We start from the raw sequence: 27,977 nt of genomic DNA on the forward strand, positions 1-27,977 counted from the left end.
CAGGTGGCCCGGCCAGGCCCCGCCCCCTCGGCCGGCCCGCCCTCCCTCCCCGGCGCACCCGGCTCTGGTACCCGGCCTCGCGGCGGCGGCGGCGGTGGCGGCGGCGTCTGCTCCGGGAGGCAGCGGCGGTGGCGAGAGCGGCCATGGAGGCGGGCGCCGGGGCCGGCGCGGGCGCCTCGGGCTGGAGCTGCCCGGGCCCAGGTCAGAGCGCCCCTCCCTCACCTCACCAATGCCTCTCCTTCCTCTTCTCCATCTCTCCTCCCCCCAGACCCCCACGGCCTCTGCCCCTTCCGCTACTCCCCACCTTGACGTCCGAAGTCTTCCTCCTCCCTCCATCCTGCCCCCAACCCGGGCCCGGTCTCCATCTTTCCCGGCTGGGTCTTCCCCACACTGGCCGCATCCTCCTTGGCAGTCCCTGCCCTGAGCCTTCTCAGTCTCGACTCTCCAGCCTCATACTGCTTCCAGCCCTAGGGTCTCTACAGATCCTGCACCCGCTCGCACCCCTAAAGCTTCTGAGCGCGGGGCGCGGGTGGGGTGCACGAAGTCTAGGGAGAGATGGAGGGGAGGGGAGGGGCTCCGGTCCACGCGACCCCCGCCAGCCATCGCCGGCCCCCCTCCCCACCTTCCCCTTAGGCGCACTACCTCACCCTTTCAGCCTCTTTACTGGCTCCCATCCTCTGCCATTCTTGTCCATCTTACCCCCCTGTCCCCTCTGGGCTAAAGAGACACACACCCTTTCTGCCTGTGCAAGGGAGAGGAGCCTGGAACAGAGGTTGCAGAGGAGGATGGGCAGGGCAGGGCGGGGTCCCCAGAGGCCCAGCCTGAGGGGCAGCTTGGGGAGAGGAGTCGCAGTGCCTGGGAGAGTGAGCCAAGTACTTCCACCGGAATGAAAACCCCAAGGGCTCCGAAGGGCTAGAAGGTGTGTCCCTTCCCCTCCCCGCCTCACCCCAACCACCCTGGCACCACCACAATCCCTCCTCTCTCCCTGCTCACAGGACCCACAGTGACCACTTTAGGCTCCTATGAGGTGTCCGAGGGTTGCGAGAGGAAGAAGGGCCAACGCTGGGGGTCCTTGGAACGGCGGGGGATGCAAGCTATGGAGGGTGAGTTTTCCCATAAAGCTTTCTTTCCTTCCCCCTCACCCAATTTTCCTTCCTCCCTCTGACCCTCCAGAACTCTGAGCCAGGACACACACCTTCCCCCTAGTTCCGCTCAGCACCTGCTAGCCCTCCTCAGGGCTCAGGCTTTGAGGGAAGTTCAAGGTACATCCTTTTGGGGTTCTAATCACCAGCTAACCAGGTTGTGTGTCCCGAGGGAGCTGCCAGACAGAGAAAGAGGCCTCTTTGGACAGAGCTTTGAAGCAGCCTTTCAGCAGGGGGTTTGTTCTCTCTGCCTCCCGACCCAGATCCCAAGCTGTCTCTTATTTTGAAAAGCAGGGAAGTGAGCATGTGAACTGTCTTTCTGGTGCTGCCACCACTGACTTCAAATGGAAGCCTGGTGGCTTTGGTTCTCTAGGCTATCTTACTGCCTGAAAGAGGGAGCCTGGGAAGGGGGCTGCTGAAAAGGCCAACCTCCCAACACATAGGTATTCCCACCACACCCATGTGACTTGGCAGTTGCTGCCAACACCCGGAGGATGCTAGAAGGATGCTGGTCCTGTTGCCAGGACTTCCTGTGAAGGGTCCCAAGGTCCCTGTGCACATCCAGTGTGGACAATCTTGCCCCCACCCCCCCCACCCCGGGGAGACAGATGATGCCAGGGGTCCCAGATGAATCTTAGGCTGTGGTTACTGGACAAAACCAGACCAGAGATTCAGAATTTTAAAACAAAACAGTTGCCATCCAGATAAGGTTTTGCTATTTAGAGGAACTGCATTGCAGTAAAGGAGGGGGTGCTTGCCAGCCAGAGACTGGAGACCAGCACACCCCAGTTTCTTAACTCATTAAAATGGCAGGCTTTCTTTTACACACAAGTACAACCTATGACTTCCCCCTAAAAACTGCCTTGTGGTCAGCAGGGGAGGAAAGGAGACCCCCAGACACTCAGCAGGGAAAAGAAAAGTGGACTTGGTAGAAAATTTCAAAAAGGCTATGCAATGGAATATGTTTGGAAGGGCCCCAGTGTTTGTCCAGTAAATCCTTTAGATCATTTCATTCAGATGTTCTCTTTCTCTGCCTACTGACAGGCAACACTTTCTTATCATGGAAAGGTTAGCTTCTCACAAGCCACCTGGATCGTTTGTAAACTTTGTACAAACCCCCAAACTGTAATTCTTGCCCTGTTTGGCTTAAAGACACACCCAGTGTCTGAATCCTTTCTTGACTACTTGTACCCAGAGACAAGGATGGAAGAAGCAGGTATCCTTGTGCAAGCCGGTCCCTGGCTGTTCAGTCCACCTGAAGGCAGTCCTTGGAGGCCCCAGAGGCAATATTGATCCAGAAAGCGCCTGGGAGGGGGATGGATACCTCCAAACTTGACTCTCACACCTCGGGGCTCCTCAGGCATGCAGGTGCTGCCCAGGGGCTCCTTGGGGGACAGCAGGTGGCACTATTATACCATCTCTGCCCTCTAAGGACAGTGAGGTGGAGGGCCCTCTAAGGACTGGGGAAGAAAGTTGGCTCTTACTCACTGGCGAGATGTTGCGGGGGGGTTCTCTCCTAGGGGAAGTGTTACTCCCAGCTCTCTATGAGGAGGAAGAGGAGGAGGAAGAGGAGGAAGAAGAGATGGAAGAAGAGGATGATTCAGGGCAGAAAGGTGGCAACGCGGGCTCCCTGTCGATGAGCAAGCACCGAGGCCTGAGCCTCACGGAGACGGAGCTGGAGGAGCTAAGGGCTCAGGTGCTGCGGCTGGTGGCAGAACTGGAGGAAACCCGGGAGCTGGCAGGGCAGCATGAGGATGACTCTCTGGAGCTGCAGGGTGAGCACCTGTGATGGGGCTGGAGGGCTTGGGCCCAAAGGCACTGGGTCCCCAGCCTGACACCAGCTCCCCTGTCCCTGCAGGGCTCCTGGAGGACGAGCGGCTGGCCAGCGCCCAGCAGGCAGAGGTGTTCACTAAGCAGATCCAACAGCTCCAAGGTAATTTCTTGCACTTGGACTGGCGGGTAGGCAGTCATCCGAGTACTTGTGTCTTGAGGGTTTAGCAGAGGCACAGCAGACCAATGGAGCCGAACTCGGTACTTTCTCCTCACTTTCTTCTACTATTCTTACCCTTTTCTCCTCATCTCTCCATTACCCTCTTAATTTCCTTTTTTTTTTTTTTTTGCACCTCTAACTGACTCTTCTGTCCCCCTCCTCCTTCCCTTTTTTTGCCCTCCCATTTCACCCCCTTTCCTTGAGGCTAACTCCCTCTTCTCCCCTCAGTCTCTCCCCTTTTTCTTTGTTCTCCTGGTCAGTGCCAGGGGTAGGTAGTCAGGGTTGAATTGCAAACCATATTACTTTTTCCCCCATCCCTCCAAGAGCATCATGGGAAGAGTGGTGAGCCAATGAGAAGTGACAGGAGGGGACTCAGATGAGAATGCTTCTCTTGCTACCGAGGACCGAGCTGCTGCTGCTGCTGCTGCTAAGTGACTTCAGTTGTGTCTGACTCTGTACGACTTCATAGATGGCAGCCCACCAGGCCCCGCTGTCCCTGGGATTCTCCAGGCAAGAACACTGGAGTGGGTTGCCATTTCCTCCTCCAATGCATGAAAGTGAAAAGTGAAAGTGAAGTCGCTCAGCCATGTCCGACTCTTAGCGACCCCATGGACTGCAGCCTAGTGGCCCCCAAAGCCCTTTTGTTTCTAACGCCCACGTCTCTGGGAAGCAGCAAGGCAGACATCCTACAGTCCACTGTGCCACCAAATAAAGAGGCAGGTTTTGTTACATCTGTGGGCTTTGGGAAGGTTTTGGGGAGCTGCCCTAGAAAACTGCAGGGACTCTCCAGGCAGAACTGAGATCAAGCCAAAAGAGAAGTATAAATGGAAAAATAAGGAAGGCTGGCAAGCAGGCCTGGAGAGGAGCAAGCCAAGGTGGGAGAGGAGGAGGGAAAGAAGACGTAAGCAAAGGTAGAAAATAAAACAGGAAAAGTAGACAATAAAGGTGCTGAGGTGGGAGGGGAGGTAAAAGTGTTAGTCGCTCAGTCGTGTTCGACTCTTTGCGACCCCATGGACTGTAGCCCACCAGGTTCCTCTGTCCATGGGATTCTCAAGGCAAGAATTCTGGAGTGGATTGCCATTCAGGGAGGGAGAGAAACTGCAGGAGCCATGTTGCTCTGGGGAAAGAGTGTGAGCATTGTTCTCAGGTCACCTAGATTCTTGAGCCCAGTTCTGGCACATAACAAGCTTTGTGATCTTGAGCAAGTCACTTTTATCTTTTTGAGATTCAGTTCCTTAGCCGTAAAATAGGGCTGATTTATATGCTTTATCAACCATTTATTGAGTGCCTGTATACTTGGAGGACTAGCTATGGACAACATAGATCAGATCCCTGCCCTAATGAAGAGTATATTCTGATGGGAAAGGCAGAAAACAGACAAACACCATCAGTTCAGGAAGAAAATATAACAATATGATATGGATGGGGGTAAGATGGAAGTGTATTTTTGATAGAGTAGTTAGAAATGTCTGAGAAGGGGTCATTTGAACTAAGACCTGAATCATGAAGAAGATCTGAGGGACATGCATACCAGGCAGGTGAATTAGCAACTGCAGAAGCCCAGAGGCAAGAATAAGCTTCATGTGTTTGAGAGATATCGTGGCTGGAGCAAAGTGCATGTGGGGGATTTTGCTAAGAGAGAGTTCTGAGAATTGGGAGAGTTCAGATTACAGAGGACCTTATAAGCCAGCTGAGAGGTTTGACTTGTATTCTAAGTATAGTGGAAAACATGGGAGGGTATTAGCCAGGGCTGGAGGGATATGATCCACTTTACATTCTTAAAAGAATACTTTGGCTACTCTGTGGAAATTGAATGACAACAAAAGAGTCAAAACAGTTGAGTCTGGTCAGCAAATAATTGCAATAGTCCAGCAAAGAAATGGTGGTTATTTGGATTAGAGCAGTAGAAATGGAGATGATTGAGAATACAATTTGAAATTTAGAGCTCTCAGGACTTGCTGAATTGGATTGGGGGATAAGAGAGGCATGAAAGATGACTTTGCCTTGAGAAACTGAATGGATGGTGGTGTCATCTACTGGAATGCGAACAACTTGACAAGGAACAAATTTCAGGGCTAGGAGAACCCTTTAAGACATGTTTTCTACATGTTGAGTTTGAAATGGCTATTGACATCTAAGTCAATATATTAAAGGAAGCTGCTGGATATATGAATCTAGAACCAGGGGAGAAATCAGGACTGGGGATATAAATTTGGGAGTCATTCGCATATAGATTACATTTGAATCCATGGGAGATCACAGTGAAATCACATGGAGAGATACAGGAAAAGGAGAGAAAAGGGTTCCAGGGATGCTCTGAAAGTTAAAAGTCTCACAGGCAATGAGAAATGAACAGAGACTGAAGTAGGAGGAACCACTGAAGCATTTGGTGACCTGGAAGCCAAGAGCAGAAAGTGCTTCAAGGAGACAGTGATCAGTGCTGTCAAAAGTTGCTAAGTAAGACGGCCATTGGATTGGGCAAGACGGAGGGCTCTGAGACGTTTCAGTGAAGATAGAAGCCTGACTGTACTGAGCTTGACGAGGAAAGGGGAAGTGAAATGGAGAAGGTGAGTACGCATAATTCCAGTAGTCATGTCTTGGAGAGAAGCAGAGAAACAACGGAAAAGAAGTCAAGGGACAGCTCCTGGTGTTTCGTTTTTGGGGGATGGGTCACACTGGATCATGTTGGTATGATGAAAGAAAGGATCCGCTAGAGCATTAGACCTCACGTAAGCCCAGGGGTGGGATGGGGCGGCGGGTGGTGGTGGTGGTTTAGTCACTAAGTCATGTCCAACCTTTGCAACCCCATGGACTATATATGGCCTGTCAGGCTCCTCTGTCCATGGGATTCTCCAAGCAAGAATTCTGCAGTGGGTTGCCATTTCCTTTGCCAGGGGATCGACTCAGAAATCGAACCCGGGTTTCCTACCTTTCAGGCAGATTCTTTACCCACTGAGCTATGAGGGAAGGTTTGGGGAAGGCGCCCAAACACCACCCCACGGAGGAGTCCTTGCGCACGCGCGTTGCCCGTTTCCGCCAAGAGGGGGCGCGCGCGGCCCTGATCAGAGGTAGCTGGTGTTCAGAGGCCGTTCCGGCCGCCACAGCCCCTCGGGGGCTGGGACCGGCCGGCGGCGGGAGGCCCCCCCACAGAGAGACCGCTTGGTGAGGGGCGGGCCAGTGAGATGGAGGCCATAACCAGTGAGTGAGAACTGATTTTTCTGTGCCCCTCGCCCGGCTCCAGGGCCTTCGGCGTCGCCCCGACGGCCCCAGTCTCACTGCCAACCGGCGCTCCCTCTTCAGCACCCCGGTCCGGCCTTTCCAACTCCTAGCGAGGCCGCCCCAGTGAGGGGCCGCCCAGCCCAGCCTCCAGATAAGGTCCTCCCTGGTGCCCGCAAGCTCCACCCCGCTGCCCCTGAGTGTTTCTAATTAAGAGCTTTTCAAGGTTGACCCTCCGTCATTCTTCAGTGGATCTGAGAATGTCCTTTTTTTTTTTTTTAAAGACATAGAGGAAAACCTCAGGGATACTTGAACCTGAACATCAGGGGCAGAGTGGGGAAGTGGAGGTTTCTGACAGAAAACCCACCCGGGGCCTTTATCCTAATGGCCGGTGACTTGTGTGTCTCCCCCACTAGGCTATATGCTCCAAGGGGCAGACTGTTCAGTAGTAAAAAGAGCAAGGACTTGGCTTCCTTCGAATAGGAAGGAAGTCAGAGAATCTAAGCAGAGATGTTTGGGCTTGGCACAGAGGTGATCAACTAATACTTGTTGAGTAGACTAAGTAGAGGAGACAGCTAGGATGCTTGTAGAGAAAGGAAGACTGGCAAAAGGTGTGCCCGGAACTGCACCTGTGAGCTTGGCAGTGTAGGGCCAGAGACCTTCCCCCATGCCTCCGGACTCCCCATCGGCTCAGCGTTTATGTCTGTAGTATGTCCAAGTTTTTCTAGTCAAACCTCCATTTTCTGTTCTAGTGTTTGTTTGTTTTTAATACCCAAACATACAATTCTGCACCGGTAGTCGTCAGTAAAAGTTTGTGAACTAGATGTATCCCCTGCCTCATTTATGCATGTATACAGCAAATATTTATTGAGTACATTATGCTAGGGTCTCTGGCAGATCCTGGAGCTATAATGGTGAGCAAAACAGACATGATTCCTGTCTTCATGAAGCTTGCAAGTGAAGGGGAGGCCAGTGTTTTAATAACGCACACGCTGCAAAGTACAAGGGGCTATGAGAGTATTTAATCAAGGACTTCGCTTAATTTATTGAGAAGGTTGGGGGAGAGGCTAGGGAAGGTTGAAATCTGAAGGGAGTTGAGGGCAAGGGTTAGGGAGAAGCTGCCTTGCAAAGAGTTTGTGGGATAGTCCTGACCCTCCTAACTGAATCCTAATTTCCTAATCCTGACCCCCAAATTTTGAATTCTGTGTTGGTGGCAATATCTTTTTACTCTTGCTCCACGTTTAGGTTCTCCTGATTCCCAATGAGTACCTCTATTCAGAAACCCTGAGATGCTCCACAGATACTGAGAGCTCTGACATGTTTATTTTGTACATTAAAACATATTATAAAATATAGGCTTGTTGTGAAAACTATCAAAGCACTGATATATATATATAATGTGGAAAGTAAAAATCCCTCTCACATGCTAAATCATTCCTTAGCAGCAACTGTGTTTTATGGTTGAGGACTTCTATCTTTCCAGACCCTTTTCTATGTCTCTATATATTTGTGTTATATACTATACGTATAAATATTTTTGCAAAAATGGATAATACCATGTATTTTGCAGCTCATTTTTCTTTCTAGTTAGTATATTATGGAAACCCTTTCATGTTTTCTCTATAGATCTGCCACTTTCTTTTAAATGGCAGCCAATATTCTATTTCATCTTCTTCAATTTAAACAATCCCTTATTGATTGGCATCTAGTTTATTTCCCCATTGTTTGATTACCTTGCTATGAGCTTACATTTGAATTTCAGCTGTGAGCTCTAAATACACATTGTTTTGGGACCAGCACTTACACAAGCAGTTCGTTGAAAATCTGAGCCTCTGTAATTTCTAAGCTCCCAGACTGAATAGATGAGAATAATCTATAAGTGTTTTTTTAGTAAGATACTTTTTGGGAAGACTCAGGGCATAAGTAAAATGCCGAAAATTAGGTCTGGTCTTTAACTGTTAGGTGATTTCATAGAAGTACCTAATACTTTTTGCTTGGGGTAGCCTAATTTGTTTTTTTTGTTGTTGTTTGTCTTTTGTTTTTTTTTGCCTAATTTGTTTTTGATGCAAAGCCTCAAGATCTGCTTTCCTATTGCACCTTACTACCTAGATTGACTCTGTTCTCTTAGGTATTCCCTTTATTCCACATCAGGTGAAGCTGTACTTCTCTGATGGGGTAGAGACCAGGTTGTCAGGAGTTTCCAGATAAGAAATAAACCTGCCTTTTACCTTGATCATCTCAATAACTTGATCATCTCAATATCATCTTTGGGCTTTGCAGGTGAGCTGCGGTCCTTGCGGGAGGAGATTTCCCTGTTAGAGCGTGAAAAGGAATGTGAACTTAAGGAAATAGAACAGGAGTTGCACTTAGCCCGGGCTGAGATCCAGACTCTGCGGCAAGCAGCGGAGGACTCCGCGACTGAACACAACAGTGACATAGCCTCCCTGCAGGAGGACATCTGCCGGATGCAGAATGAACTCGAGGACATGGACCGAATCCGAGGAGAGTACGAGATGGAGATCACCTCCCTCCGTGCAGAAATAGACATGAAGAACTCTGACCCTTCCAATAGTTTCAGTCTCTCAGATTTCTCTGAGATGCAAGGTATGAGAAAGTGAGCCCTCCTCCCGGTCTGTGAGTCAAATCAAACAGAGGGAGCTAGGCTGCAAGAAGGTGGGCTTAGATCATGAATTGGGAACCTGTAGAAGAAACTTCTAGGTGAGATTCAAGACTGTAAGAGAGAAAAGCTTGAGGTCATATAACCAATCTATGATGGTATAAGAAACAGTACCATGGAGATGTTCCCTGAGAATTCTTCCTCACAGAGCCATCGTACATTTGTTGATTTGCCTGTGCTAAAGCCCTTCCTGCTTCCCTAGTGGCTCAGATGGTAAAGAATCTGAGTGGAGGGCATGGCAACCCACTCCAGTATTCTTGCCTGGAGAAGCCCCTTGGACAGAGGAGCCTGGTGGACTGCAGTCCATGGGGTCACAAAGAGCTGGACACGACTGAGCAACTAAGCACAGCATAGTGCACAGCCCTCCCCAAGTAGAAGTTTTAGGGGGCAACAAACCAGAGCACAAGACAGCTGGAGAGGAACAGAGGTTATTTCTAGTAATACATGAGGTACACAAAAGCTTAGAGCTCTGCTCAGAGTCTCCCAGTGAGTTGCTAGGCTTCATGACATCAGAGACTTTGCCTTTATTCTGAGGCTAGATTTATGATCTGAGTATAATGGGAGGCCCTGTACTAGGCCAGGTCAAGCAAAGGCAGTCAACAAGGAATCAAAAGAACTGCAAGTTTTCCCAGCTGTAACAGGCCTCTCAGAAGCGCCTTTGGACTGATATACTCTGAGAAGGAGGCTAACACAGTTGGAAGGCTTGGGCTGTTCAGAATCTCAGCTCTGCTAATTAGCAGGATAAACTTAGCCTGGTTATTATCTCACGGTTTCCATAGCTGTGAAAATTGATTAATAAAACTTAATAGTTGGATGGGATTCTGGAACAGGAAAAGGACCTTAGGGAAAACGTAGAGAAATCTGAATAAAGTATAGAGTTTAGTTAACAGTAATATACCAGTGTTCATTCCTTACTCATGACAGATGTACCCATGGAAAGATGTTAACAAGAGGGGAAGCTGGGTAAAAATACTCCCAGGGAATTTCACACTATCTTTGCAACTTTTCTGTAAATCAAAAACTATTCTAACACTAAAAGTTTATTTAAAAAGGAAGAAAGAAAGAAAACCTTATAGGGCTATTTTGGGGATTAAATGAAATGCCTAGTATGCTGAAAGCACTCATACACAACTAACGCCAAGGCGGGAATCATCCGGTCTAATGCTTAGCACATGGTTAGCTTTTATTAAAGATTAGTTTCCTTCCTTCCTTCTATGGTAATCTGGAGTATGCCGAAGACTTTTGATTGGACTAAAGAAGGAACACTAGAAGTGAATGTCAGGGTGTTGACTCTTAGAGCGGGAAAGATAGGCCTTGACTCTTAGAGCGGGAAAGATAGGCCTTGGGCTCTAATTGGAGCAAGTTAGTGTTCTTTAAACATCAGCAGAATTAGTATTCTGAGAGAATTAATTCTTAATCATGAAAAAACAAAGCAGATATGTGTGTTTCTATTTTCACATCATGAAAAAGTATTGGTATCTGGAACTTAGGATCTATGCTGGGCATTTTAACCAGATCTCTGCTGATGCTTGTGGATGTATGATTTGTAGGTTCAGTTGTGGTGAGCTTTTTCGCTGGCAGATAAAAAAGATAATTAGAAAGAATTCTTGACCACGTGCAGGCCGATAGATTGGGTGTGATGATAAAGGAAGTAAAAGGACAACAAGAAGTGCAAGGATGCCTGGGTTGTCTCTGAAAGCTGAGGACTGGAAGTTCACACTCTCAGCTTTTTGTACTAAAAGTGTAAGGGCACTAACCATAAACAGTTGAGTGGGAACTTTAAATACAATAAACCAAAAACCCTCACAATTAATTAATTAAACCCTCAAAAGCTCCTAAAAATCTGAAGATGCTGTCTTGGTTGGTTTTGTTTGTTTCCCCTGCCATCTCCGCACCCCCCACCCCGGCCCTCTTGCTTGAAGTTTTGAAGATGGACACCCAGGGCCAGTCTTCTGGGAAGTTGAAAAGAAGGGCAGCACACTGAAAGAGGACAAAGACCCATTGCAACTTGAAACTTTCTGGGCCCCGTCTTCTAAACCTCTGCATGGGATATCTCATCTATCTCTAGAAAAAGAAACTCTTCAGCTTTATGCAGCCAGATTTCTGGGCTAGAAAACTGGGGGCTGGTCATCTGTGCTTCCTCCCTGGGGTCTCACCTCTCCGCCTGTCCTCTGCAGAAGAGTTGCTGCAACTGCGGGAACGCTACCACTTCCTGAACGAGGAGTACCGGGCCCTGCAGGAGAGCAACAGCAGCCTCACAGGGCAGCTTGCAGATCTGGAGAGTGAGAGGTACAGCCCACAGGCCCACAGGGCTCTTTAGGACAGGGCTATTCCCTGAGTAGAACCGGCGAAGGCAGATGTCAGGCTCCCCAGCCTTCCTCCACTGTGGGAGAGCTGGTCTTTCCCATGGTATCTGAAGGGTTTGAATACTGCTGAGAAGCAGGTATGGGGATCCAACCAGATGTCTCAGGACTAGAGCTGGGCGAGTTCTGAAATTTCATTTTCTTCCACTGTAGGCAGTTAGGTCTGGTTGGCTCTGCTCTGGAGTAGAGGAGAAGCAATTCCTTTGTTGTCCTCCCAGACTTGATCCAGTCTAAGGATGCATTGCCTCCAAATTGGAGCTGGCTTGACTCCAGTCCCAGCCTGGAGCCTGACTGGACTAGTACCCTTAGGGTCTCTCAGAGCCAGACATGCCTTTGCAGGTTGAGGTGCTGGGGACTTTTTCTGTCATCCTTCAAGTGTGTTTGAGAGGTAAATCACAAGAGAAGGCTCCTTAACTGTCTTTTGCCTAAAATGAAGGCATCAGGACCAGGCATACTTGGCAGGTTGTGCTGGGCAGAACGCTCTCCCGAACGTGGCTCTGGGGTTCTGAATTACAGGACACGAAGAGCAACAGAAAGGTGGCTGGAGTCCCAAACGCTACGGACTATGAGGTCAGCAGAGTCTCAGACCTCAGAAGAGGATTTCCTGGAGCCCGATCCTGGAATGCATTTGTTGCGGCAGCAGCTGCTGGGAGCCAAGGAGCAGATGCATGACATGCAGAGCAAGGTAGGGAAAGGCCAGCTCCTTCACTGCCTCGCTCTTACCTTCTCCTGGCCTGTGTCAGCAGCATCTCCTTAGACACAAGGTCAACAAGGGAGACAGGTGCTATGGCAAGAGATCAGACTCTGGGGTCTCACTTGTGTGCCTTTCATGGAATATTCCAGTAAAAGGACTGCCATACTCTGCCTAGGTCCATTCCCAGAGTTCATATGGTCCCTGTAGTAATTCAGGCTTCCTGTTCCATTTCCCACACAGTGTAAGAAATTGACTTGTGAGTTGCAAGAGCTACATCACCATCGCCGGACCAGCGAGGAGGAGCAGAGGCGGCTGCAGAGGGAGCTCAAGTGTGCACAGAATGAGGTGCTTCGGTTTCAGACATCCCACAGCGTCACCCAGGTAAACACGGATAGGGCCGGGCACCAGGGGAGGGCAGAAGGGCCCGATTGGAGTTACCGCTTCCAGGGAGGATGAAGACAGAGGTGGGCTGCGCTCTACTGACTCTTGGCCTGCAGCCAGGGGTACGGCCAACTGGAGAGCAAGTGGAGAAGTCACACAGCATTGCATTCTAGAATGGTAGTCGTGATGGAGCGTCTGCTGCAGAGAAGAAACTAAATGCTAATGCCCAGGGGAGCTCCTCAAGATGTCCGCTCAGCAAAAAGAACCACTCTGGTGTGGAGAGGGGTCTGCTGATTTCTGCGAGTAACCACTCTTCCCACATCCTCCCCACCACAGAACGAGGAGCTGAAGACCAGACTCTGTGCCCTGCAGCAGAAGTACGATGCTAGCCAGGATGAACAGAGTGAGCTCTTGAAGGTGCAGCTACAACTTCAGGCTGAGCTCCGGCAGCTCAAAGTCATGAAAAGCACAGTAGAAAGCCAGAGTGAGAAGGTAACAGCAACCCGAGATGAGGGGCTGCTCAGGTGCCAAGAGATGTGGGCAGGGTGGGGAGAAGAGTAGAGCATTGAGAGAGCTCCAGCTGCCACCTGTATGGCACTGCAGGTCCAGGACTCCAGCTGCCCTCGAGTCCCCCGTTGGACCAGAGGGCAGCCTGTAAGTGCAGGGCAGGGACCAGTGGATTCTCAGACTGTCTGTGTCTGAGGGCGATTCCAGCAGAAGAGTGAGTGGGTGGAGGACTGCAGAGGCACTGCCCCAGGCCCCCTCCACCGCAGGAGCTACAGTGCCAGCTACAGAAGCTGCAGCTGCAGTGCCAGAGCATCTCATGTGAGAAGGACAAGCTGCTGGACGTGCAGCAGCACCTGCGGGACACTCTGCGCTGCCATGAGGCCGAGGTGCAGCACCTCAGGGGTGTTGTGACCACCTACCAGGAGAGCAGCGAGAAGGTAAAACAAGCTTCAGGTGAGGGAGAAGGTAGCCCGGCAGACCCTCCCACGAGAGGCTGGGTCCGCAGGAGAAAGGGATGGTAGTTCTATGGAGGAGCTGTTGGTGAGGAGACTTTATACCTTACTATTAGAACCATAATCACATCCTGTCATTCATGAAGAACATATATGTAGGTCCGTATACACAACTATGACTGTGCCCAGTGGAAAGGTGACCTCAGAGGGTCACAACACGCTCGGCTTCCTGTGATTTTAAGTCCAAAATGACTGTAGAAAGGAGGCCCTTTCCCTTCCCTGCCTCCCCAGAGAGGAAGCCCCCAGTATCTGTGGAGAGCCTGTTAGGGATTGGTCCATCTCAGGGAGTTCCCCCCTAGACCTGGAAAGGACAGGGTAGGACCCCTTAGCCCCTGCCCGAGAGGGGAGAGAGTGGCCATGGGTCTCTGGGGATAATGGCGGGGTCTGCGTCCCCACCCCAGAGTGCAGAGGTCCACGCCCAGCTGCAGGAGACGAAGCGGCTGTACCAATGCAGCCAGGAAACGCTGGACCGGCAGAAGCACATGTATGACCAGCTGGAGCAGGAGTTCCTGCTCTGCCAGCAGGAGCTGCAGCAGCTCAGGAGCACCCAGTCCATCCTAGAGGACAAAGGGAAGTGTGCTAATAAGGTAATTGTAACTAAGACAGGTGAGGTCTCCCAAGCCTTGGAGAGAGGAAGTAGAGGGGCAAGAGATGAAGTCATGCAAACGAAAGGCTTGATGGACTTCCTGTCCAGTCACAGCTGAGTGTGGAAAGGCAGGGAACAGAGGCAGAACCCATGCTGTTAACATTAAAACTTTGACTTGACCTTCACTTTGAGCCTGAGCTACAGCTTAGTAGAATCAATACATCTGGGTCCAGTCTGAACACCTGAAGATTTTACACATGATTCCATGAGCGTAGACTTTATACTTGATTTTTAGAACTATAGTGATATCCTGTCATTTGTGGAGGAGAACATACACGTAGGCCCATATGCACAGCTATGACTGTTAGAACTAGAAAGAGAAGGTCCAGTTTTCTGAGGCAGATTGTAGCTGCTCTTGTCAGAAGGCATGGTTGGTGCCCTGAGTGCTGATTGGTTATTAGAAGAACCTGGGCTTTTCCAGGATTTATTCCATGACTTCAGAGTAGTTAAATTCTCAACTCAAATCTTACCCTTTTTAAATTGAGCAGAATATTACTCTTACCTCACTTTGTTTTAGTGAAAAATCCTGGTGATCCATAAGGCCTTCCTTCCTCACTTTCCCTTTTCTCCATAGTGTGTAAAATGCAAGTCATTATTAATTAGCCTTATTGAGTACTTTCAGCTCCTGATCACTGGCAGGAAATGGAAAAATGTCAACACATGATGCAAAATACTCCTAGAATACTCATTTGCTCCTGCCACAGCAGGCTATGTCTCCAGGGGAAGGCCTTCCGAAGACACAGAGCTGGAGATGTTTTTTGGGCTGCCGTAGTAGTCCACCTGCCTTTCTACACCCAGGCTCACTTTCCCTTCTCCCTCCACATCGACTCCATTGAGAGGTCCAGGGGGTCCATATCCCGCTCATCACTTCCTCTACTAGGGGAGGGGACCATAGGAAGGGAGAAGGATGTTGGCACACAGAGGCAGTCTTTTCTCTAGTCCTAAAAGAGCATTGAGACTAGTCTGATACTAGAAGATTGGGTTTTTGGAGTCATAGGATACTTTCATCTTCTCAACCCTAGCTTAGCAATAGTCCGTACTTCTCTAAAGATTCTTAAAGCTGATTATGAAAACAAATATGGGGGGAAATTAGGGTGAAAGTATATCCTTATTGGTAAGGAACATTATCAGTTATAGAAACAACTGGAGAACTAGAATTCCCAGCACGGTGGGAAAATGGTCTTCACCAGAGGAAAGAAGCAAGGGGGAGGTAAGAAGGGAGGGGCATTGCCAACACTGTCTTGAAAACCACCCTCAGAGAGGACTAGTAGGCAAAATATCCAGCACAGCCAAACTTCAGCCCTGAGCCGCCTGCTGGGGTTCCCGTTCAACATCTAGGCCTCTAGGGGGCGCAGTGGGGCTTGGGGTGATCAGTCTAAGGTGACCACAGGGAGGGAGACCCTCGTGAATCACAGGACAGAACACAGGCGTGGTCCGCTGACCACCCTGCGTGCCCCGCCCCATCCACAGTGTGATGCGCTGCTCTTCAGACTGACAGAATTGCAGGAGACTTACAAGGCCAGCCAGAAGGAGATGGCACAGCTGCAGATGGAGCAGTGCGAGCTCCTGGAGGAGCAGAGGAGAATGCAGGAGGAGCAGGGCCAGCTACAAGAAGAGCTGCACAGGCTCACGTTCCCACTCCCCAAGTCTGGTCTCTTCCATAAGGTAATGGCGGCCAGGGCGGCCGTCAGCTGCGAGGCCCTTCCCGGATGTGAGCGACCTGAGGAGAAGTGAAAGGATGCAAAAGGAACTTTGTCTTAACTCCTCACTTTCTCACCAGTCTCCTCACACAAAACTGCTCAATATAGCCAATTAGGGCTTTAAATCTTGAAATACAACCTCAACTCTGAAATCTGTCCAGCATTTTAGATATTTAGTCCATCTGGAGAAAATGTCCTTGAAATCACTTTGTAAAAAGCAAAAGACATCCACCCACAGGAGGTCTTTACTCCTCCACTGGCAGGTCTGTGTAGAAAGACTCCCCTCCTATCCCAGGTGGGCTGAGCAAAGCCAACTCCTTTGAGGGAAGGGTCCCCAGAGGGAAGGAGGCAGAGGTCTTTCCGTGTAACTATCACAGTGCCGCCCACTTCCTTCCACTCCACCTCACAGAGTCAGGAGCTCCTCACAAAGTTACAGGACCTGTGTGAAGTGCAGATGCTCTACCAAGGCATGCAGGAGGAGCAGAAGAAACTGATACAGAACCAAGAGAACATAGTAAAAGAACAGTTAGAACTGCAAGGAGCGCTGCACCGTTTCAAGGAGTCCAGCTTCCGGGAAGTGTTGGAGAATCCCGAGGATCCCAAATGGCCTAAGTCCTCAAAGTGTGGTCACAACAAGGTAACCATAGCAAGAGGCAGGGAGACAGTTCTGGGGGCAGCAGTATGCTAGGGAAAGGGGCTCCATAGCAGGGTCTGAGTTCCGAAGGCCTCTTGGGCCAGGAGCAGAGAGGAAGCTGAAGCCCACTCATGGGTTCCTTAGTCACGGCTTTAGGTCAGGCCTGAGCTGCTCCTCCGGATGGATGCCCAGCTGAAGCACTGTGATGATCAGGAAGTCTGTGATCTCCTGATACTTTGAACTCAGTCTCTTTAATACTTCATTTTCCAGATGTAGTTGGAAGTAGATCAACCTAGTGTTTGTTTGGGTTCTTTAGGACGGACTCTAAACATGTTGTCTTTTCCTCATGAGCTGGTTGATGATTGAGAAGTTCGCTTTCCAGTGATCCAAATCTGTAACCTTTTGGTATTCTACATGAGGTATATCTGGGGCCATTTGTTTCTAAGAGAAATTCCCAGCATATGGGGTTCTTGGTACTGACCTCACTGTCTTCATTGGATTGGAACTTTGCAGCAGTAACAGCCAGGTCAGAGGCGTTAGACTAGAGAATCCATGTGTCTCAAACACCAGTGAGTGGTCAGGCCTCTGAGGTCATACTAGTGGAAATTTCTAAACAAGTATGTTCGGGATTGGGAGATGCATTTGGTCTGAGGCCTCAGTGTAGGCAAGGAAGAGCAGGAAGACAGTTTCCATTTAGGTGAGATCGATTTGTTCAGATATTAGCCTAGACAGGCAGATAGATGCATAGAGCAGCAGAAGTCCAAACCGTGTGATTTGGTTGATCAGGTTCCAGGGGCATCCGATTTCAGCCTGGATAACAGAGACCAGGAACCAGACCAGGAAATAGAAAATATTTCCTTAACTGATCAGATCTCATCCTGGGCATCAGCTGCCAAGAAGCCAGACCCAGAGGGCCCAGGAAGCATGCCCAGAAGCCAGATTTGGAATTGAGGCAGGAGAGGGACTCATAGTGAGACCCTGATTGGAAGTCTTCATCTTCCAAGGGAGGAGTTCTTCATATGCTCATGTTCGTGGCCAGGGCTGATTTTAGAATTGGGAGTGGAGGAGGGGACTGAGCCTCAGAGGTCAGGATAATGGATCCACCTGACTAAGAAGAGAGACGGGAGGCTGAGTGACCTTGAGACCCACTCAGTGCTGCTCCAGGGAGAGAGGAGGTTACCAGAGCATAGAAGCCAGGGGAAATGAGAGCCCAGAAATTGCGGAGTGTCTGCCCTAGGAGATTTTCTCCAGTGAGTAAGAAATTGAAACATGCCAGGTACCTGCAGGCTAAGTGGAAGTCCTGGGCTGCAGTGAGCTGGGAGGGCCAGGTGTGCCATTTCCTGACCTGGGATATCAGACATCCTCACCAGGAGGGGTTCCACTGGAAGGACCGCAGCATCTGAAGTAACGCTGGTGTCTCCCCACCCACTCCCGCCAGTCCAAGATGATCATCGCCCAGATGCAGGCCCTGCAGGAGCTGTACGAGGCCAGTGAGACCGAGCAGGAGCTGCTGCAGCAGGAGCAGGAACGGCTTCTGGAGGAGCAGAAGATGCTGCAGGCTGACCTGCAGCTCTGTCTGGAAGAAATGCAGCTGCTCCAAGACCAGTCCCCTTCAATCAAGATGAGCCTGGACTCCTACAGGAAGAGTTACACGAGCACAACCACCAGCAATGAAAACTGCCACAAGAGCTGCAACATCAATGACGATGAGGGCTACCAAAAGAGCTACAGCAGCAGCCAGGCCAGCGAAGAGAGCCTCCTCAAGAGCTACGAAAGCAGCACCAGTGCCAGTGAGTCCTATCAGCGGAGTTACCTCAGCAGCAGCAGCAGCAGCTCCGACACCTATAAGAGAAGCTATGGCAGCAGCAGCAGCTCCGACACCTGTCACAAGAGTTACGTCAGCAGCAGCATGGACGACGAGCTGGCCAAGCCTGGAGATGTGGAGGTAAAGGCAGTCAGGTGTCCGGTCAGACAGGGGACAATGGTTCTTGTCTCATTAGGAGAGGCCACGGGGAAGGGCCCAAGAGGTGAAGTGGGCAGCGGGCTCAGAGCTGAGCTGGGTGACCGTCAGGAAATGAATGAGGTGCTCTCCCCACTTCCTATGGAGATGCAGTTCCATCTGGACGGAAGTCTAAGATTCTGGACTTTTCATCAACACAGTCATGTGCTCTTCATGGGAAGAAATCCAGTGTTCTCCCCCTGGGCAGCTTCAGATCCTTTCGGCCAGTGTTTTGTACCCATGAGAAAAAAGGGCCCAGCGAAGAGAGCGGGTGGAGGGCAGGGGCTCCTCAGGGTGCCCTCCTCACTCCTCGCCCTCCACAGCACCTTGAGGACGTGGTCGCCAAGGTGCTGATCAAGCTGCAGGGTGTGCAGGCCATGTACCAGCTCAGCCAGGAAGAGCACACGCTGCTGCAGCAGCGAATGAAGAAGCTGCTGGATGAGCAGAAAGAGCTCAAGGAGGAGCTGGATGCCTGCGAGAAGGAATTCAAGGAGTGCATGGAAGGCCTTGAGAAGCCCGTTGCCTCCCAAAACGACAAGGACAAGAATGAGGTAACTGCTTTCAGCGAGCGAGGCAGGGCTTCTCATAGGTGTCCCCAGAACCCAAGGAGGTTGGAGTCCTTTCAGAGAGGCTGAGGGTGAGACGGGAGCTCACTGCTAGCTCTGTACAGGTGCCGTCCTCCTGGTGGAGGGACGGAGCAGGGACTGAACCCCAGGCAGCAGGGGCAATCTGCTGGGCCTCTGACGGGCATTTCTCAGGCGCCCACTGTTCTGGAATTTACTGATCATCAAGACCTCTTGAAATGATTTTTTTCCCCTCTGCCATTTTGTTCTCTCTTTTGTCCTAGAGCACTTCTGTAGAGTTGCATTTTTTTTACCTGCCAATTTTCTTTAGTTTGTGTGTATTCCACCTTGTCTCTTTAACTAGATTGTAAGCCCCTCAAGGACAGGGCCGGGTCTTTTGGATTTCTCATAATACCAAGCAGAGTGCTCTGCATCCCTAGGAATGGGATAGAGGGCATTGACTCTGACCAGGAGTAGTCCACTGTCCAGTGGGGGTCACTGTATGCATGGGAGAGGCTCAGAGAGCAGGAAACACATGGGCCTCCGTTGCTTAGTGTTGGTACCTACCTCGGGGGCCACAGTGTGCTGCCAGAAGCCAGGAAGGACAAAAACCAGTGAGGAGTGAGCAGGGTTGGCAGTTGCCTTTGTTTCCAGGGCAAGGTGCAGGAGCCCAGTCCGGTCTCAGAAGGATATGACACAGTTCCTATAGTAATGATTGACCTGTTAGAGAAATAGCCTGAGTCAAGTCCCATGGTTCAGTTAGTCCAGCAGTCATTCCCCCACCAGTTCATAGTAAAAGCATAATTTAAGTCATCCTTTTTTTTTTTTTTTAATCACATTAGACTTACACTAGATGTAAGTCAGGTGCCTCAAGTTAGGGAGAACCTCTTTGTAAAACTGTTTTTGAGGCTCATTTTCCACGGTTTTCACATTTTCTGTATTATCTGCCTCCCCCCGGGCTTTAGCAGGGAGATTCTGAGGCCGGGACCCCCAGGCAGGGGCCAGACTGATCACGTAGGCCCAGCCACGGGTAATGGGCTCTCCACTACCAACAGATCAAAGAACTGCAGGCCAAGCTGCGGGAGCTGCAGCTGCAGTACCAGGCCAGCATGGATGAGCAGGGGCGGCTCCTGGCTGTGCAGGAGCAGCTGGAGGGGCAGCTACAGTGCTGCCAGGAAGAGCTCCGCCAGCTCAAAGAGAAGAAGTCTTCTGTTACCAAGGAAATCAGGGGCAAGAATGGCAACAAGAACATGAACAAGAATGCCAATGGGGTGAAAAATAAAAAGGTGGCCAAGCCAAGCCTAGAGAGTACCAAGAGCGGCCTTGAGACCACGAAGGTGAGTAGTAACCTTAGTAGTCAGACGAGTAGGAAGTTACCAGAGATCCTGGGAATAAAATTCATCTTCATCACCACTGTGACCAGATGAGGTCACTGTAGAGAAGCTTCTGGGGTCTCAACTCGTCTAGAGTAGATCCATCTTGGTTGTGGTTTGGTCCTCCCTTTTCTTGTGAGGTCAAGGGGAGGGTAGAATACGGACCACTCGGATCTGGAGCTTTAGCCCCCAGGCTAGATGACTGTTTCAGGTAGCCCAGTGCAATTTGTGGAGGGGTGGGAGGTTGTTTTCCTAGACACATGCCCAAGAGAAGCACCAAATGGATGAAAAGAAAGGAATTTATTCAAAGCCCTGTGTACACAAAGATGGAAGAAGATTGGATAAAATGGGAGCCACCATGCAAGGGTAGGAAACAGCAGTTGAGGTGTAGGATCTTTAGCTCTGGGAACTGTTGGAAATGGCTAACAGCCGGATAGGTGTAGTACCAGGCAGGTGTGGTCCCGGATAGACATGTGGTCCCAGGTAGGTGTGTGGTCCCAGGTAGGTTTGTAGTCCCAGATAGGTGTAGTACAGGCACAGAGAAGTTGGGTGTGGCTACCCTCCACATGGTGCACAGGGGCATCAGTTGGGTCCTGGGACACAGTACTGTGTATGCACCATGACACACCAGGAAGCACGTGTTCCCGAGGTGGTTGAGCATCCTCCTGAAGGTGACAGCAGCATCCCCGGTCCTGCCCCCGCCCACAGAATCTGGAGGTGGTGCTGTACTATAAGGCCAGCCACACATCCTTGGATGGTCCAACAAAGGAGGAGAAGAAAGAGGAAACAGAAGAGGAAAAGGAGGAGGAAGTCAAGGAGGAAACAAAGGAGGAATCCCAGGACGGAATGGTTTCTGAGCCATCAGGTCCTAAAGAGGTTAAGTTCGAAGACGATCAGGAGGAGAAAGACGAAGAGTTCCCCAGCCAGGAGGGTAAGGACGAAGACGAGGAGGAGGAGGAGGATGACGAAGGAGCTTCAGAGGAAAGCAACCCCCTCAAACTTTCTGAGAGCAAAAAGGTAACCATAGCTGAAGGCTAGATCGTGGGGGAAATGGGATCTTGGTTGCAAGTGCCCAGTGTTTGGGGGAGGCCCAGCCCTTGGATGGACTTCGGCAGGAACAAGAGCTGGAAGCTCTGAGGCACCCTACTGGGGAAATGGGAGTGGAGGTGGGGACCACCTTTTCTGGGAACCGTGGCGTGCTGGTTGGAGTCCCACCTCCTTACATCTATGAGGTAGCCCTTGTTACTTCAGGAGGGTTCGTCACCGTCTGCTAGCGCTGCGCTGAGGACACTGATGGGCATTTCTGTCAGCCTGGGCAAGTCATCCAGTCCTGCTTTCCCGAGGTGCACCTCTAGGGCTGACTTCTGTTGCCGTGAGGGGTGTGGAGAGGCTGGTGTGCCTCCTGGGTTCTATATAGTGTTACAGGCATGAGGAAGTGGGCGGAGCCCATCAGAAGTGCTGGGACATTCCATCTGTACAGTAGGGCCGTTGGCCAATCTCAGGAGGCCAACCAGAGCCCTTACCCTCTAGTTACCAGATCTTGGGAGGTTGGACAGGAGTGTCCTGGGTAACATACCAACAGTACAAAAGCATTTCTATATTTTAAAAACTGGTACATCTATACAGGAACATACTAGCTGAATCTCTGCCCTGGTTGAAGTTAACTGGGGGCTCTGATTTCTGAAGGGTTTGATTAGTATCTGAAGAAGTCCTCAGTTTACAGTACTGATTATTTTTGTCCCTTTGAACACAGGGTAAGAAAGTAAGTCTCTTGTGGTGGGATGTCCCAGTCAACTCTTAAGGTTTTCTGAAATTTTCTGTCAGTCTGTGGCACTGGCCAAGGACCCAGTTATAGTTCTCTGTCAATCTTTTGACAGAGGACCTTGACTTAGGATGTGGGAAGTAGGAGTAAGCTCAGCCCCTCCTGCAGGGTTCCATTTCTTTGAAGTCTTTATATCCCGCCACATGCCTGTTCAGAACCTCCTCCTCAAAGATCTCCTTGCCTCATGTGCCATCTTTCTAGACAGCAGCCTGGATTTTTCTACTTCAAAATCTAGTACATTTCTTGTGTCTGCTTATGGAGATGTCCCTTTGCCTCCATGGGTCCTGCCTCTTTTACAGGCAGCTCTACTGGTATATGTGTTGCTGCTGCTGCTAAGTCGCTTCAGTCATGTCCGACTCTGTGCGACCCCATAGCTGGCAGCCCACCAGGCTCCCCCATCCCTGGGAATCTCCAGGCAAGAACACTGGAGTGGGTGGCCATTTCCTTCTCCAGTGCATGAAAGTGAAAAGTGAAAGTGAAGTCGCTCAGTCATGTCCGACTCTTAGCCACCCCATGGATTGCAGCCTACCAGGTTCCTCCGTCCATGGCATTTTCCAGGCAAGAGTACTGGAGTGGGGTGCCATTGCCTTCTCTGGCATATGTGTTACTACCTGCAAATCCACTTTCTGTCTGGAAGACGGTTGCAGTCACAACTAGACCTTCTCCATTGTCAGCTTGTTTTAGTGCATTTTGTCTCACAATGACAGCATCAGACTCCAGGGGATGGTAGGGACCAGAGCCCAGAACACAGACTTGGTGGAAAGCAGCCAAAACACATGGCTAACAAAGGGCAAGGTGGCCTGGCAGGAGACTGCCCTTCCTAGAGTGACCCAGGCGGAGCAGACATCCTGCACATCTGGAGCACCCAGCTTTACTCCCTGGAGCTTCACTTTGCCAGAGGTACTGATCCACAAGAAATGTCTTGGTGCAGATAATTCTGGCTTGACAAGATACAAGTGGGATATGACAAGCCAGAAACCTGGTCCCGAATTGGACCTAAGCTGCTGCTTTTAACCCGTTCAGTTTTGCGTCTTCTGCAGGCCACCTACGAGAAGATCCAGGCCCGAGTTGTGGAAAAGAAACACCACTGCTCTTGCTGACCTGTTGTTTAACCTTTTAATCTCTTTCTCTCTTCCCTTTGTTTTATCATCTTCATTATCTGTTGGATTCATGTGTGTTTGTCTTTTTATACCATCTCTCATCTCCTGGTCTCTCCTCGTGCCTCTTCCTCATTTGACATGTTGCAGTCATCCCCCGCCCCCGATCCCCCCATCTTCTCCTTGCCTCTTGTAGGCCTGGTGGTCATATCGGCTTTGCTCTGGTGCTGGTGGGCCGAGACGTCATCCTAATGCAGGTACTGGTATTGCGTCCTCTCCTTCCCAGGGGTAGAGGGGGTTGCAGGTTGCCCTGGCCTCTCCTCTTCACCCTTTCTCTCAGTGGCTTGCTGCTTGCTTTTGCCATTTTACAACAGGTGACAGTAATGACTGAGTGTTAGTCCTGGCTTCCCATTGGGCTACCACAAAGCCCATAGCATCTCAGAGCATGTCTTCCTAACGTGTGGGGAATTGGAATGCTCACCATTGACACAGTTTGAGTTTCTGTCCTCTGGGTTGGAAAAATCTGGATGATTGCAGCCTTGTGGCTACTTTCAGAGCCCTTTCAACTACTTCCAATGAGAGATGTCTGACTGCAAGGCTTGCCTGGCTGCTCTTTGTCTTTGTTTAGCCCTAGAGCTAAGTTCTCACTATAACCATTAATTACCGCCTCCCCCCTTGGGTGAGAGAGGAGGTCTGGAGAGCTGTGAGCCCCAGGGTCATTTGTATGAGGGCAGTCTCAGTTGTCTGTCAGCCTTGGCATCAAACTCCACCATATTATATACTTCCTACTGAGACATTCTCTGGTTTGGGAATTCTGGTCTCCAAAAAAAATCAGAAAAAGAAACCCACATCTCTTTTGAGGGGTCAGATTCTGTTGTAATTGGCTTCCCAAGCTAGACTTTCTGAAGAGGATGTGGTATTGGTGAAAAGTTTCCATTCACCAGAGATGCTGTGTTCTCAGGGAACCAAACTGATATATTCTGGGCACCAGTCCACGTAATCTGATCTGTTAACAGGACACCAAGTTCAGGAGGTAGAATGTAGAACACCCCAAAGTAGAACCCTTCCAGAACCCATAAACTATTCTCCCTTGGCCCATTTTGGCTCCTTTCTCATGCTTCACCTGCCACTTCCATCACCCGGGCTCTCTTCTGCTGCTGCTGCTAAGTCGCTTCAGTAGTGTCCGACTCTGTGCGACCCCATAGACAGCAGCCCACCAGGCCCCGCCGTCCCTGGGATTCTCCAGGCAAGAACACTGGAGTGGGTTACCCTCTCTTCTAACATCCCTGTAAATGGGGTGCAGTTGGCTCAGAGCACACGCAGGTTCAGAGTAACTGCTGGACCATTCATTGTAGCATTTATCTCTGTTTCCTTTTCTCTCCTTCCTGTTTTCCTCCTCACCTTTTATTTTCTCTTCAACCCGTCTCCTCCCTTCTCTTAGACATCCTAGTTACTCCTGTCGGACGGTCTAACTCCTTTGGTGTGAGGACTCTCTCCCTCTACACTCCCGGATTTCTGAGTCCCTCCCTGTGGGATGAGACCCAAAGCATTCAGCCATAACCTTTCACCAATTCACACCCAGCCAGGCCTGGTCCAAGGGAGCTGAAGGAACTCCTGGGTAAGGGTCCTCTGGGAGGAACCTGTTAGCCCAGAGCCTGGCTGCGCCCTAGTATGCCGACCCCCATCTAGGAACTGAGGCTTCAGAGTCGAGTAGCAAGTGTGGCAGGGATGTTGGGTGAGTCTATCTCTTACTTACAGCTCAGTCCCAGTGGGAAAAATGGATAATCTGAACATTAGTCTCTTCAAATGTAAGCAAAAGATGGTAAGTCCTCTGGCTTCCTCATATGAGGAACAGATGAGTTTATGTATATGAAAATATTTTATAAATGATAGAACACCACAAAAATAATAATGAGCACATACTCTTCTTACATAATGCATACTATATGCCAGGCACTGTTCTAATCACCTTGTAAGTATCAACTCATTTAATTCTCGCAACAACCCAACAAGGTAGCTATCGTCAGTTTATACATGATAAAACTAAGGCCTAGGGAGGTTATGTAATACAGCCAGTAAATTGTGAATCAGATTCTAAGGTCTTAGTATTAGCATCAGATAAAATTCTAATCTCTTGGACTTCACTGTGGTCTCGTAGTTAAGATTCTGTGCTTCTACTGCAGGTAGGGTATGGGTTCAGACCCTGGTTGAGGAACTAAGACCCCACATGCCATGCTGTGTGACCAAAAAAAAAACGAAAAAGAATTCTCATCCTGTCTCACTGTATCTCTCCTTATTTTGAGCAGTTTTCCTTGGTTACTTCCAAGTAGTTAGGAAGACACCATTCAGCAGCCTCTTAGTGCAGCCTCAGATCTCATTGGCTCTCTTGCTAACTAATATCACATTGCTAACTTATTTCATGTATTGTTTATAAAACCCCTTTGCACATTGCATATGCTGAGCATTCTTTCCCTGTCCTCTGCCTGCAGTTGATTTTTTGGATCCAAGACAGAATTTTCCATTCAGCTCTGTGAAATCTAGTTCATTGTCCACTGTTCTCACCTATAGATTGTTTTTGTTTGTTTTTTCTCTTGGCCCTGTGGTTTCAAAATATGTTCACTCCCACCTTCACCTCATGCTCAGGGGTGACCAGCCACCATCTCGTCTTCACCTGAGTTACAGGTGAGGGCAAGCCTCTGGAGGCCCTCTGCAGGCTCTCAGGCTCACTGGTCACACGTGAGTGCTCATGCAGCAGGCTGCTGTCAGCCTGCTCTTGGATTCTCATATTCTTTCCAAGGACAGCATGGAAAATCTTGTCAAACACATTGATTAAGTCCCCAAAACACGGATTTTCTTGATCAGTCAATTCAGTAATGCAGTCTGAAAAGAAAGCCTGACATGACTCACTCCTTAGGGACATCCACACCCACCCTCCCCTCAACCAGTCTAAAGTCTCGCCTCTGCCGAGTGTAAAAGGCCACCAGTTCATATTTATGGGTTCAGCTCTTTCCTCCTTTAAGAACATCAGGCTAATATTTTTCTATTTTTAATTTATTTATTTGCCTGCATCGGGTCTTAGTTGTGTCTCACAGGCTCAGTTGCTCTGTGGCACGTGGGATCTTAGTTCCCTGACCAGGTCCTAAACCCACATCCCCTGCACTGCAGGGCAGATTCTTAACCACTGCACCACCAGGGAAGTCCCAGACTGACATTTTTCGCAATGCATGTCAGGTTGTAAGCATCTGAGTAAATGTTTTTTCTAGCTCCCTTTTCAGTTATCTTCTCACATGAATTACTCTGTATTTGCACTTCCAACATGGTTTTGCTTTTCTTTCATTTCATATCTTCTATTCTTCTCAGTACCTATTTCTACAAATGTAGGAGATTTTCTTTGATCTTTATACTTGGCTTAAAAATCCTCTTTTTAGAATACAGAGGTATGGCCAAAAGGCCAAAAGATAATATTCAATAATTACTTTTACATTAACCCAAGGAAGGCAAGAAAGGAGAAACAACAGAACAGAAAACAATAGGACAAACAGAAAGTAAATGTGAAAACAGTACACCTAAAAGGCATAACAGTGATGCCACAATGAAATGAGGCAGCACTCCCCAGGAAAAGTCTTCTTAGACCCATTTTTCTCTGAGCAAATGCATCCTTAGCGTAGTGAGTTATTCTAGCACATGCTCAGGAAGCCAGTCACCAGGCCCGGTGACTGGAGGTGTTTTAATGACCCTGGTGTTTGCCTCCCAGGGCCAGTGACTGGCTTCCTTGAATTCATCCTTTAAGGATATCATCCTCCACAGACAGTCTGGGCTGCATAAGAACCTCACGTTGGCTTATACTCCGTGGTGCAGTTTCTTCCCTTCTCCCCCCAAGTCTTAACATCCTCCTTCTTGACTCTGAGTTCACTTTTCCTCCATCAAGCTAATGATGCTTCTGCTTCTCCCAAGGACCTAAATTTACCCTCTTTTTTCCTGCCATGGCATCTAATCCTTTATGGCAACCATTTGGATGCTCTAAAATCTGCTCCTGAGCTTGCCTCCTACACACAGGGGCTGGTTTTCTTTCCACCCCATGGGACGTGAGTAGAGGCAGCCCACTCAGGTGATCCAGTGTTGTTCCAGATACCTAGTGGTGCCGGAGCTCATTGTCTGCAGCGGTCACCCAGGAGGTAAGAGAGACTGGACCGTAATGATGTTGCTGAGGTATCTCTCAGCACCAGTAGGCAGGGCGTTCTCTGACTTAGGGAAGGGTTCAGAAGGCTGGGCACTCACCATCTGTCTTTGGTCCCCACAGAACATGTTTGGGATGTGGAAGCCTGTGGTGTTCTTGGCTCTTGCAGCTGTGGCTCTGTATGTGTTACCCAACATGCGACCGCAAGAGACAGAGTTCTGCCTCATGGAGTGATGGCAGGCCTGGGCCAGCCGTGGGGCAGACTCCCAGTGGCCACTACCCTCAGCTTTGGGCAGGACACACTGTGCCAGCGGCCCCACCCCACCCACATGTTCCCCGTGTCCCCATCTCCTTAGCCTCCGCCATTCAGGCTTACGGGGAACTGCTGGCTCCCATCTCCTGCCCTGTCTCAGAACCTGGGTTCCTTGTAATTAAATGTCAACTGAATTACAAGACTTTGTGGCTTTTTACTTGTTCAGCACCT

At 49.8% G+C, this 27,977-nt stretch overlaps 1 protein-coding gene across 1 annotated transcript; it reads left to right on the forward strand.

The window, feature by feature from the left end:
• Positions 1-93: 93 nt before the first annotated feature.
• CCDC136 (coiled-coil domain containing 136) lies at positions 94-27,832 on the forward strand. Its single transcript, XM_055590861.1, has 18 exons — positions 94-201; positions 996-1,103; positions 2,663-2,917; positions 3,001-3,075; positions 8,629-8,952; positions 11,203-11,314; positions 11,905-12,073; positions 12,323-12,463; positions 12,800-12,955; positions 13,237-13,407; positions 13,884-14,069; positions 15,599-15,793; positions 16,238-16,465; positions 17,901-18,407; positions 18,785-19,012; positions 20,080-20,361; positions 21,106-21,414; positions 27,617-27,832. The coding sequence occupies exons 1-18, from the start codon at positions 144-146 to the stop codon at positions 27,725-27,727; spliced, it is 3,615 nt and encodes a 1,204-aa protein (XP_055446836.1). The 5' UTR covers positions 94-143; the 3' UTR covers positions 27,728-27,832.
• Positions 27,833-27,977: the final 145 nt, after the last annotated feature.

This window comes from Bubalus kerabau, chromosome 8, assembly GCF_029407905.1.
Source record: "Bubalus kerabau isolate K-KA32 ecotype Philippines breed swamp buffalo chromosome 8, PCC_UOA_SB_1v2, whole genome shotgun sequence".
NCBI lineage: Eukaryota > Metazoa > Chordata > Mammalia > Artiodactyla > Bovidae > Bubalus > Bubalus kerabau.